We start from the raw sequence: 12,880 nt of genomic DNA on the forward strand, positions 1-12,880 counted from the left end.
CCTTATTTCTTCATCCTGACCTTCAGCCATTTTCTCACAGTTTAGCACTTGCGAGGCTTTGCAGAAGGAATTCCAGAAAGTTTCTTAATACAACTTACGGTCTTTAATTACACAATTGGAATTAAGCTTTTAAGTGAAGATCTCGTTTAAACTTATATTTAAATGTACACAACTGATACCGGAGCCTTTCTGGGCAATAGCAGTGTTGAGTGGAAATGGTCCACACACTTCAGGAGAGGGGATAGTGTGGGAGCAATGTATACCTAAGATAACTTAGTTCCTAAGGACATGAAGCAGGTGAAACTAGGAAGTGAGAACAGGGTGAAGAGAAGGGGGCATATATACCAAAAAGAGCTGAAAGCAGGGTTTCAAAGAAATATTTGGACATCCTTGTTCATGGCAGTATTATTTAAAATATCTGAAAGCTGGATTCAACCCAAGTGTCTATCGACAGATGACTAGATAAACAAAAATGTATGTGTGTGTGTATGCACTGTATGTGTATGTATGTATATGTGTATATACACATATAAACACATGTGTATGTGTGTGTATATGTCTACATATACACCATTTACACTCATATATACAGTATTCCACTGTGTTTGTACATATGTGTGTCTGTGTGTAAATATATATATAATATATACAGTGTGTGTATATATATAACATATATATACAGTGTATGTATATAACCTACCTAATTGATGAGTTTGGGATAGGAAAAGTACCTTACATAAGGAAAATACCTAATATAAGTGAAATAAGCCAACTGGATTCACTTAATGGGATTAAAATGATAGAGAGAGAGAGGACAGAAAAGAAATCCCCATATGTTCATTGAATACAAAAGAGAAACATCTTAACAACTATTAGTATTCAAAGTACAAAAATGGAGCAAGTAAGAGATAAAATTCATGTTTAGATTAAGAAGGCCTCTCACTGAGATTTTTTTATGTCATTTTATTCTAATAGGTTTCCCCTCATTACCTTTGAAGCAGCTTAAACACACACACACACATACACATACACACACACACAAAAGCACAGTGGAATACTATTCAGTCTTAAGCAGGAAAAAAATTCTGATACATGCTAGAACATGATGAACCTTGAGCACATTATGCTAAGTGAAACAAGCCAGTCACAAAAAGACATATACTGTCTGATTTTACTTGTATGAGGTACTGAAAAAAGACAATACTGTATGATTGCCCTTTATGAGGTACTTAGAGTAGTCAAATTCACAGAAGCAGAAAGTAGAATGGTGGTTGCCAAGAGCTGGGAGGGGAGAGAGTTATTGAGGATATAGAGTTTCAGTTTTGCATGTTGAAAAGGGTTATGTGGATGGATGGTGGTAATGATTGCACAACGATGTGAATGTACTTAATGCCACTGAATTGCACGCATAAAAATAGTTAAGATGGCAAATTTTATGTTTTCCCACAATTAAAAATAAAAGATGCATATTATATTTTTAACCAAATTAAAACAACTTTTAGGTTTGTGAGAAAAAAAAGAGACGGTGGGGAGCACGTACTGTCTGCTGTATAACTTGCCTAGGTCTTGGCCTAGGCTTAGTAAAAAGGAAAATGGCGGCTGGGCGTGGTGGCTCACGCCAGTAATCCCAGCACTTTGGGAGGCTGAGGCAGGTGGATTACTTGAGGTCAGGAGTTTGAGACCAGCCTGACCAAAATGGTGAAACCCCGTCAGTACTAAAAATACAAAAATTAGCCGGGCGTGGTGGTGGGCACCTGTAATCCCAGCTACTCCAGAGGCTGAGTCAGGAGAATCGCTTGAATCCAGGAGGCGGAGGTCGCAGTGAGCTGAGATCACCTCACTGCACTCCAGCCTGGGCAACAGAGCAATACTCTGTCAAAAAAAAAAAAAAAAAGAAAAAGAAAGAAAGGAAAGAAAGAGAGAAAGAAAAGAAAGAAAAAAAATTTAACTATTTCTGTATATTAACTTATTCATGCTAGTAATATTATGATTATTGCATTACAACTCAAAATCCACAGCAGATAATATTAAATGTGCATTGAAATACCAGAAATGCTGTAAGCATTTGTTACTCAAAGTGTGGCCTGAAGCCCAGCAGCATCAGGATTCTCAGGTGGTTCAGTTGTCCATTAGTTTGAGAAGCACTGTTGTAAACTTTCAAGAACTGCAAATTCAGCTAACAATCACGCTTGATCGGTTGAGATGGAAGGACAACATGTCATTACAGCTGTATTATTGTATTGTGAGTTAAATTGAAAAAAATGTCCATGTTTTACTATTCTTTACATTCTCAAAAATTATTAAAACTGTATCCATTTATTGCCTTCAATATAGAAAATGCTTAAATTGAACCACAATTTTTATTTAATGTCAATGACAGTATTTTCTGAAGATTCTATATGACACTTTCATGGAAGTGAAATGATTTTCAAAAGCAAAGAGCCAAGCACAGAGCTCTTAATAAGTGACTGATGGTAGATTTGGTAGCTTTAAAATTCAAAGAACTCATTATTACAGCAGAACTAAGCATAGTATAATAATAAGTTTGCCAGGGGAAGTACTGACCCTCATAAATGTTCAAGAATAATAAAATTCTGGTCACTGGTAATGTGAGAAAAACCACTAATACCCACAGCCAACTGGATTCACTTAATGGGATTAAAATGACACAGAGTGAGAGGACCGAAAAGAAGTCCCCATGTGTTCACTGAACACAAAAGAGAAACAACTTAACAAATATATGTATTCAAAACACAAAAGTGTTAGCAAGTAAGAGATAAAATTCATGTTTAGATTAAGAAGGCCTCTCACTGAGATTTTTTATGTGCTTTTATTCTAATACGTTCCCCCTCATTACCTTTGAAGCAGTTTAATTCAATGCTAAGGATACATTTAACACTTGAAACAAAAAAAATAAATTTCCAATAGAAAGACAAAAATTAGTGATTATAGACAAAGTAGAGATGACTGAGAGGGAAAACTGGAGTTAGATTCTGTCTCTGACATCAGGGCATACTTGGCTGGAAAACATTTTTTCCACTTAAGGATAATCTTTAAAAGTTATTGGAATCTCTGCCTGCTTTCATATCCTTTGCCTCTGGCAAACGTCCATTCACTCTGACTTTTGCAATAGTAAAAATAACTAAATTTGACTCAGTAAAAACAAGTATTATTTTACAAGTATAAACCGAAAGTCAATCCAAGGTTTGGCTTGTTGTTTTTTGAAATTGATGCTAATTTTAAGCAACGATTCAGAGAATCCCTGGAGGTTTATATGAGCTCATTAGTAGCAAAAGCATTTTTAAGTAATGCAAAGTGTTTTCAAGAGCCAGAAAGAAGCTCTTTACACTGCTGAATCACTTGGCACCTTCACATACCCACCTCATGTTCTTGTTACCCAGAAGACAGCAGCAGAGTTTGAAGTAAAACCTCCCTCTGTGGCGGTATTAAAAGCAAGATACGTGACTCTTGATTTTTTGTATTGGAATGACTATGACATCTTAAAACTTAACTTGGGGTCTACGGGTGAGGTCTTCAGAGATGAACTTAGTACTCTCATAAACGTCTTACTTTTATTTTATCAATTATATGGAACAACAGCTAACATTTTACTGAGCAGAACGAGAGATTAACAAGAACTTAAAAATGGGAGAAAGGACAGGTGAGGTGGCTCATGCTTGTAATCCCAGCACTTTGGAAGGCCAAGGCGTGAGGATCATTTGAGCCCAGGTGTTCAAGACAAGCCTGAGAAGCATAGGGAGACCCTGTTTCTACCAAAAATTTTAAAAACTTACCCCTCCACATATTCCAAAAATAGTAATAAATTTAAAAATTGGCCAGGCATGGTGGTGCATGCCTCTAGTCCAAGCTACTCAAGAGGCTGAGGTGGAGCCTGGGAGGTGGGGCCCCTTGAGTAGCTAGGACTACACGCATGCACTTGAGCCTGGGAGGTAGAGTGAGCCATGATCACATCACTGCACTCCAGCCTGGCCAACAGAGTGAGGCCTTGTTTCAAAAAAAAAAAGGGGGGGTGTGGGGGAAGAAAAGGTATAAGAATTAAGAAGCCACCCTCATGCTGTGATAAATATCTGCAAGCTTTAGCAACTGTCAGCTGAAGCAATTTGAATAGTAAATGTTTTGTGTCAGAAGAGAGCTACACTGAAGGCTTTTGACAGTGGTGCAAATGTGGGAGGCATAAAGCTGATACTTGGGGACATAATGAGAGTTGTGACTGGGCCTGCATCCAAATGCCTGCTGTCACCAGTGGTTCAGAAACAGTGGACTCACCACTCAAGAGCTGCGAGGAGGTTTGGGCCCCATCATGGGAAGTACTGACCACATCATACAAGGAAACCTGATTTGTGGCTCCTAGCAACCTAAAATCATAGACTGTTCAAAGAAACTAGAAATGTTTCGAGAAAGGAAGCTTGGGGCCCCACATAAACATCCTCACCAGGGAAAGAAACTGGGACCCAGGGAGTCAGAAGAAATCTATTCCAAGAACCCAAATCATCATGTAAAAGAGACATTACGCTTGATTTCCCTTCAAATTAATTCAGCTTTGTCCAATCACGTGAAATGAAGATACTGTAAACATGCAAATGGCCCTATGTGCTCCTTAAAGTTATTTTTGTCTCAGTCTTGAATAATTAAATTTATGTGCCCTCCAAAATGCAAAACTAAAGTATTGTAAAGGTTTTCCTGTGGCCCCCAGTGACCATTAAGAGTACTTCAAAATATACAGAATCATAGAAAAATAGCTTCTTCATCTAGACAGAGACAACTATTTGCTTCAGCAAATACTGGGTCTTTTAGAAGACGGTGTCAATTTTATTGCTTTTTGAAATGCTGTGTAAAGCATGGTACTTAACAATTTGCACATTGGGCAATTTCCATCTGTAAGTTTAAATATATGTGATAAGAAAAAGTACATGCATATTATGGATATATAAAACTTTTCAAAATCATCATCTTTACATTAGAAATTTCTTCACACAAACAACCTGAAAAAAAAGTAGCAAGTGGCAAGAACACGCTAAGACTGCAGAAAATCCAGCTTTCTGTTTAAGCAGCCTTTCACTGAGAGACACGAGTGATGGCAGATGAAGGCCTCTTAAGAATAGACTCAACAGAAAATGACAGTGGTTCATTCACTGAGAGTTTTGTTCCAACTTGTTTGGCTACAAAAAGGTCTTTTGCGCACCTATCTATTGTAAATGTGTACTTCTGGTTCTCCTTAACTAAACACTCTCTGTGTTTCTTAGGGGTCTCTTCAAAGGCCTCTTTGACAAATGGTGTTTTCAACTCAGGACCCGATTTGTCATTAAGCGTTTGCTGGAATAATGAGTGGAATGGATTATGTCTAAGTGGCAGAGGGTGCCTGGTGTTTTCTTTGCTGATCTTCGTTAAGACATGCCCTTGAGCTGCCAGGGAGTCCATGTCAACAACAGGAGAGAAATTCCGTCGGGGTGGGGAGAATGCAGACCTCTCTGGGACAGCCTGATGACCCTGAAGGTCACTTCTCGTGGTCTGGATCTCAGGAGTGTGAGGCAGCACCAGGGAGCCTTCCAATTTCGATGGCATCATGTCATGCTCTGCACTGAGCCCATCCTGGACTCGTGCTCCCTTCAAGTCCCAGCTGGCCCCAGGCTTCAGGGCTTGAACTGAGGTGGTGGTATTTAACAGGCATTGCTGGTAGAGGAGGGTGTCGCTAATGGGGCCACACTTGGGCCAAACTAAAAATCTTGAGGACACGGGATACTGTCTATAAGTCGTGGCCACGCTGACATTAGAAGAAATTAGTTCCATATTCCCAGACCCTGAATACTGCATGGTTAAATCAAGGCAGGTGGGCAAAAAATTACAGAAGTCCTTGCTCTGTGGTTCCACTGGGCTGGGGCTGTAGGCACTTTTGTAGGAGTTATAGTCAGGTCCAGGCACTATGCGGTTGGGCAGAAACAGAGCAGCAGCTTGAGAAGTTTCCAACATCTCCCTTTCTTTATATTCTCTCTCCAGCATAATGTTCTCCAACTCTTTATCAGCAAAGGCTCTTCTTTTCCTCATCCTGTCACTAACTGGGGGAGGTAGAGGGAAGGTCCCTCCTACATAAGTCTCCGCTGGAATGGGGCGATAGCCTAAAAGAAGCAAAGATTGCACATGAAAGAGATTAACATCTACGGAAGAAAAATCTGGACACCCAGAAGGTAACAGCAACACTACAAATCAGCAGAACAGTTATTTTCAGTTCTATCTCACTAATATTTTTATACAGATGCAAAAGTACGGGTTAGGTTTAAAATAGTTTCCTGGGAGGGTGAAAGATATCCATATTGCAACTTGTTGTTGTTGCTGTTGTTGTTATGGATTTGTTTGCTTGCTTGCTTCAACAGGCATACTTTATTGATTAAAAATTTTAATATTCTTCCCAGGCCCCCTATGCATTAAGAGACAAGGCTATTCATCTTGTATCAATCAATGTTTTATTATTATCCATGTCATCTTTTTTCATTATTAAAAAATATATCTATACCTAGAGCTGATGTCACTTTTATTTTCTAAAGATGGTTCATTATGTACACACTGTAATAGCTGTAGAATAATCCAAGGAGAACTAGGAAAAAAGAGAAAGAAAGAAAGAAAGTTAAAGGAGATTCGTGAGTAGAAAAAGAAAAAAAAAGGCTTAAGAAAATAGAGAAGCATAGAAAATTGAAAAGAGCTGTTAACTAGTCAAACACACTCTACAGTGAACAATTTAACCAGGCCCCTTCCCCTGACTACCAGTACCAAAAAAAACAAAGCAAAATAAAACAAAACCCAAAAACGGTGGGGAGTATTCCCTGCTCTATTGAAAATAACTGTTCTAAAACATTTTTCCCAAGCTCTAATCATTTTGTCCGGATACCAAAACGGTTGAACAAGCAATCATTAGAACACAGGCTAAGTCATCACAGGAATAGGAACAAACTCAAAAACAAAGATTAGTGTAACATAAATAGAATTCCTGGGGGCATAAAATACTTGAAGTATTTCATCACCCCCAAGCACTCACCCCTACCAAATTTGTTTGAAGGATCCATTGTTATATTTGTGTTTACATAGTGACAAACCCACCATACTCATTTACAAATAGAATAAAATTTGAAAATTAATGTTTCCATTTCTACGGTAAGTTTTTGCCAGGAAGTTATTCAGTTGAATTTACTATTCCATTTAGTCCTCAGACTTCGCAAGTTGCTTTGGCACAATCTCAGTTTATCAATGTGGCCCTATTATTATAAATCTGTTTATCCAGTTTGTAACCAAATTCATTTTTAATTCATAAGAAACCACTCTATGGTCAGAAGTATGCAACACACGATAGGACACACACAAACTTCAAAGCCTGTCCAGAACCAACAAAATTCAGAAGCTACACAAGAAAAAAGCAGAATCTAAATGTCTACTTAAAAAATTTTGTTTACTTTCAGCCTGAATTTCATGAAGTGGCAGTGATTAAAGCAAATGTTAACTTTCCCTTATTTAAATTTTTTAAAATTTAAAGAAAAACGGTTAAAAATAATCAATATATTATTGAAAAGGTCAATAAATAAATTCCATACCCAAATAGAGATGCTTTTAAAAATCGGTAATATTTTAAGAAAAAATAACGTATCCCCAGGCTTTCATGAAAGTGAGAACATGGAGAGAGAAAGTTAGAGATTTTGCACTGTTCGCATTCAACCTCCACTTCACTTTCTGGATTCAAAACCTTTTTCAGATTCTATAACCTCAACTGTCAAAAATGGTAAAATGAAGTTTGGAATAACAGGAATTACCCAAGTAATTTAAAAAAAAAAAAAGTATAATGAAAAAGAGTTGAATCTGAGGTTGAACACCCAGACTAATGGTCTTTATTGGTTGCGCAGATGTTAAACTCCTCATTTGACTTCATCTATTCAGCTCCCACAACTAAGAAAAGTGGAGGTGGTTGTGTTGTTTTGTTTTGCTGTGTTTAGGTTATTTATTTCCTTCCAAGACATCTGCTTCAGGGTCACTTGGCAGTATATCTTTGTACATCCCTCACACGGAGTAAATTTCACATGCACTCCACATTAACCCATTAACCACTAAGCAGACAACCAAATAATAGGAATTCTTAAACTGGTGGTGACAAAAACCTCAGCAGGTATGTGAGATTCATTTTCCCAGGTGGCGGTTTCCTTCCTAGAAGAAAACTTTCTGGCTCCGGGACCATGCTAATCTTCTCCCTACGGGTTCAGTTTTAGTGTATGGGCTCAGAGAACGCCTAAACAAAACCTTTCTAATAAAAAGTATTTCCCTTTAGATAGCACTTTAACTGATTAATAAATACACTTTGTGCCTGATTGATGAGAGTCATTCAACTCGGTTTAAAAGGCTGAAGGATAATTTTGTTGCTTTACCTTCTAAAATGCTTTTGGCCAGCAAACTGGGGGCTCTGACTTGCCTCTGGTATACAGTTTTGCGCTCGAAATTATTCTGTTTCCCAGAAAGCCCCTTCTTGTCCTGTAAACACAAGAAACATCATCAATAATGCCCTGAAAGAAAACGGGGGCGAGAAGGGGAAGGACGGGATGTCAGTAAGTCTTCTAGAAACTCTCCCCCTTCTAAATGTATTGAATTTTCCCATTCCGTGTGAAAAATAATTACAAACGAATTACTATCAGCACCCAATAATCCTAGGGCAAAGAGCTGGAATCTCCACTGGTGAGCTGGGCCCCCTGCTTTCTCCAGCACAGTCACTCTAGACTTCAGACCTATGGCCAGAAGTGAGGGGACATCCCCGAGGTAAGTGAAAAAGTGAAATCCCTTTCAGAGGGGCGCCCGACCTCAAGAGATGGTTGCAGCCAGGCTGGGTCCTGGGAGCCCACCTGTCGGGTAGAAGGTGCCTAAGGTCTGCTGTTAAGCAGTGAGGCCAGGCGGATTTCTCCCTGCGGCAGGGCGGGCACGATGGAGTGACAGGGTAATGAAGAGATAAGGGTCTCCTGGGTCCAGCTGCGAACTCCGAATTTGCGCTTTACAGACGCCCGCCCTCGCCTCCGCAGTCACCGCCAGCTGGTGGGATTCTGAGGCCTCCCACGCCCGCGCCCTATCCAGCATATGCTACAGAGAACGCGTGGGAACGCAGGGCCGGCGATGACCCATGCGTGCGGGACTCGGGAGGAGGCCAAACCCAGGACCAGGTGCCCATGGCGTCCAGCGTGCTCTCCCGGGCCCTGGACAGGCGTTCCAGTGGGGTTGCGACCTTCAGTATGCCTGGCGATCCACTCCCCAGCTCCTCTCCGCCAAAAAGTAAAATTGAAAATCTTCCCTGGTCCTGAGTCTGGGAGGAGGCCCTGTGAAGCCTCGTTTGCTGAGCTCTCCCTGTCCAGGCGCATATGGAAACAAATACAACAACCGAGGTTCAAGAGCCTCTCTCAGAAAGAAAACCCTAGCTCTCCTCGCAGCTGGAGTCCTCCGATGGGAAGCAGCAGAGACCCTCCACTTGCTCTTAGGTAGTCTGCAGGGACGGTAGCTTCGGACTGATGACCTTGGGTTGCAGGCATCTAATTTCTCACACACTTTGTGTCTCATCTGTAAAATGAGTGTTCTGGATATCTCAAACGTCCAGGTGACCGCGGAAGCACCGAGTGCATGCGTGCTGCGTGGTTCTTTTTCTCCATCATCACTAGTACAGCAGTGAGGAGTCTGGAGCTGCACGCCGCGCTGTGAATCAACCACTCTCCCCCCAACCCCTCCCTCAACACCACGAAAATACACTTTTAAATGTAAAAAAATAAAAACAAATTGATTTTCTCACGATGTTCCAAATGGGCCTAATCACTTTCAAGGCCTCTCTACCTGCTTTTTAAGAAAAAACATTTCCCAAGTTCCCCAGAGATGCCTACTTTCTCCCTCCCGACCCTGCTTGCCAGTGTAGGCAGAAAAACGTTCTTACCACCCTTCCTAGTGAGAGACAGGCGCCGCAAGGCCCTGGGCGCGGGGGTGTGGATAGCTGCCCCGTTCCCCTCCAACTCTCCCACCTCCATTGTGGCCTGGGATGCCCCAGGGGGGCGCGTCCCGGGCCGGGCGGGTACGCACCTCGGTGGCCTGCTGCCTCCGGAGCGCCACCTGGGCGGCCATGACGCGCTGTCGCTCCACCACCAGCAAGCAGTTGGCGCACTGGCAGTCGCGCCAGCGACAGAAGCGCTTGTGGCCCTTCAGGCAGGACACCACGCCGTGGTTGCGGCAGCGCGCGCACTTGGGCGTGCGGCTCAGCTTGCGCGGCTCCGCGCCGCCGCCCGCAGGAGTGCAGCGCTCTGGGGGACCGGTGCCGGCGGGTGAGGCCTGAGGCGCGAGCGGCGGCCTCGGCTGCAGTCCCCCCTGCTGCTCCGGCTGGCCGGGCATCCCGGGGGACGCGCCTGCCTCTTCGCCGTCGCCCTCTTCTTCCGCGTCTTCGTCCACCTCGTCGTCATCCTCATCGTCCTCACCGTCCCCGTCGGCCGGCGGCGGGCTGGGCTCTGGGGGCGTTGACCGCTGCGCCCCGCAGCCGTCCTCTTCTAGCTCCAGGCTCTCGACATCGATCTCCCAGTCCCCGGCCGCCAAGCCAGCCTGCGGGTCGGCCATGGCGCTCGGAGCTTCGCTGGGGCCTGAGCTCAGCGGCCCTCACTCTGGGGAAACACAAAGAAATCCAAAGACCCACCGGCCGCCGTCAGGGACCATCCCTGAGCCTCCGGCCCAAAGCTCCTGGTCTGCCCGCCTCTGGCCCCTTGAGTTATCCTGTTCTCATTACATGTCCCTCACTTCCAGGCCACACGTGCCTTTCTTGTATCTCTAGGGCCCCCAGGGATCTACAACCCAAGAAAGGTTTTATTTTATTAATTCTAAGTGCTCTGTAAGTACCTGACCTTTAACCGTAGCCCTCTCTGGCTTTACACAGGCTTTCCGGACAAGTCCCTGGGTAACTCACTTATCACACACACAAAATATTGTGTCCAACTAGGCTGGCCCAGGCCACTTGTCAGATTTCCCCATACTCAAGTAGTAAGGCCATGATGCATATGAAACTATCCGTGGAAGAACTGTTTTCCTTTCATTACAAGTGGCCCTTCAGACCCACTGAAGTACCACTCCATGCTTCCCAAATGCCTCTCATCAGCCTACATCACCACAAGGACCCCTCCTTAGGCTTGAAGAGGTCCTCTCACCCCCCTCCCCAAAATAATCAACTGAAAACCAAAATTTTGTTGTCATTAGAGTCCCATAGGGGCAAAGAGCACAAAGCTACAGATGCCCGTCCAGCCTTAATAGTACTTGGGGCGCCACAGGGCTGAGCTGTGTGGGCTCTCTGTACTTAGGGCTTGGTTTACATCTTTAAGGCAAGGCATTCAAGTCAAACAGAAAAGGTGAAGGATGATTCACGCCCTTTGCCCTCCCTGACACCCCGAGCGGCATCACAGCACTCACCAAAACTTTGAGGCCCGGGCTGGTAGCCCAGTCAAAAGATATCCAGCTTTAGGATCTGGCGCTAGGGCTGCTGGCTGTGCATGCAAACAGAAATCGGGGTTGCTACCCTCAACCACGAAATCGGGAGCTGATAGCTGGAGGCCCGGAAAGAACCCACTGGATGGTGGAGGGGAGGGAGAAGGTGGAGGGAAGGAGAGAGGAAGCCAGTCAAGTCCTCAGCGACCTAGCCCAGCACATCCCGAACTCTGCAAAATTCTGCTCGGTCTTCTGCAGCCTCGGGCGCCTCACCTTGCTGAGGCCGCTTTCGGCTTCCTCTGACCCAAGCTGGGCAGGAAAGGTCGGGCCGCCCCCGCCTGGCTCAGATCGCGGGCTCACCGAGCGTGCGAGCTCAGCTGCACTCAGCGCGGCGCCACTGGCTTCTGTCTCCAAACTGCGCTCCCCTTCCTAGTATTATCCGCTCGGGCCCCAGAGCTTTACGTCCTCTGATTGGCCGGTTGTCAGGCGGTGTGTACACTGATTGGCCAAGCCACGCCGGCTGGGCGCCCTCCGCCTCTCGCGGTCTACACTCTCCTCCCTGAAGCGCTCCGCCAGAGTCCGCCCGCCGGGCCTTCGGTGCAGCCGGGTCGCCTGTCCAGAATTTAAACCCGAGGTATGACGGTGCCTGCAAGAGAGAAGTCGCCATTTATCTCGCGGACTGGGAAACAAGCAGAGATACACTCTGAGGAATGTAAGAGAAGGTAATAAACGACAAGAAAGAGATCAGAAGGACCAGTATTGGTCTCTATCAGCATCACAAGTATTTCGGCGACTCAATCAATAATTAATCCAAACTGGGCCTAAAAATGATGCCTCTCTATCTATCGGGGCGTACAGCGACATCCTTCTTTCTCCTGCAAGAGTGCATCAGTGGTTACCTGGCACCGAAGCTCCTAGTTAGCATACAAATGGCCTGTTGATATTTCTGTGTCTAGTGCCAAGTATTCTCGAAGTGCCAAATAGTTCCTCATTAACCTTCACCGAGCCCGTGTGGCAGGTGGCCAAGTCAACTACAAGTCACTTACATTTTTCTGCTGTATCAGTTGCTATTACGGTTAATTTGAGGAAGATCAGAAATGCATGCTATTAAGAGATTTAGGTAAATCCATTCACCCTAAGCATGCATTAAACAAACCTCTTTTTAAAAAAAAAAAAAAAAAAAAAGACTGCTTTTTAGTGTGCATAGTTGTATTTATAGAGTTTCTAACGACTCCCTCAAAAAATCCTTTACAAAATGTTTAACAATAAAAAAAATTCCAACATATTAAAAGAAGGAATTAGTCTTCTAATTAAACTCTGCTTTACATTTCTTGAACTCCATTTAAAGTAATATGGACGCTTTTCTAACTGCATCTGTAAATAATCAAGACCTCTCAAGTAT

The 12,880-nt window shown here is 43.6% G+C and overlaps 1 protein-coding gene across 2 annotated transcripts; it reads right to left on the minus strand.

Annotated features, from left to right (window-relative positions):
* Positions 1 to 4,803: 4,803 nt before the first annotated feature.
* On the minus strand, positions 4,804 to 12,363 carry DMRT2 (doublesex and mab-3 related transcription factor 2). 2 transcript variants are annotated; one of them, XM_011970125.1, is made up of 6 exons: positions 11,752 to 12,363; positions 11,464 to 11,619; positions 10,099 to 10,667; positions 8,421 to 8,523; positions 6,530 to 6,610; positions 4,804 to 6,134 (listed from the first exon to the last, which is right to left on the minus strand). In XM_011970125.1, the coding sequence occupies exons 3-5, from the start codon at positions 10,621 to 10,623 to the stop codon at positions 6,555 to 6,557; spliced, it is 684 nt and encodes a 227-aa protein (XP_011825515.1). In that variant the 5' UTR covers positions 10,624 to 10,667; positions 11,464 to 11,619; positions 11,752 to 12,363; the 3' UTR covers positions 4,804 to 6,134; positions 6,530 to 6,554. The 2 variants fall into 2 exon arrangements, with proteins under 2 accessions (XP_011825515.1, XP_011825514.1); XM_011970124.1 differs by lacking the exon at positions 6,530 to 6,610.
* Between the last annotated feature and the right edge of the window lie 517 nt (positions 12,364 to 12,880).

This window comes from Mandrillus leucophaeus, unplaced genomic scaffold (assembly GCF_000951045.1).
Source record: "Mandrillus leucophaeus isolate KB7577 unplaced genomic scaffold, Mleu.le_1.0 Scaffold93, whole genome shotgun sequence".
Lineage (NCBI taxonomy): Eukaryota > Metazoa > Chordata > Mammalia > Primates > Cercopithecidae > Mandrillus > Mandrillus leucophaeus.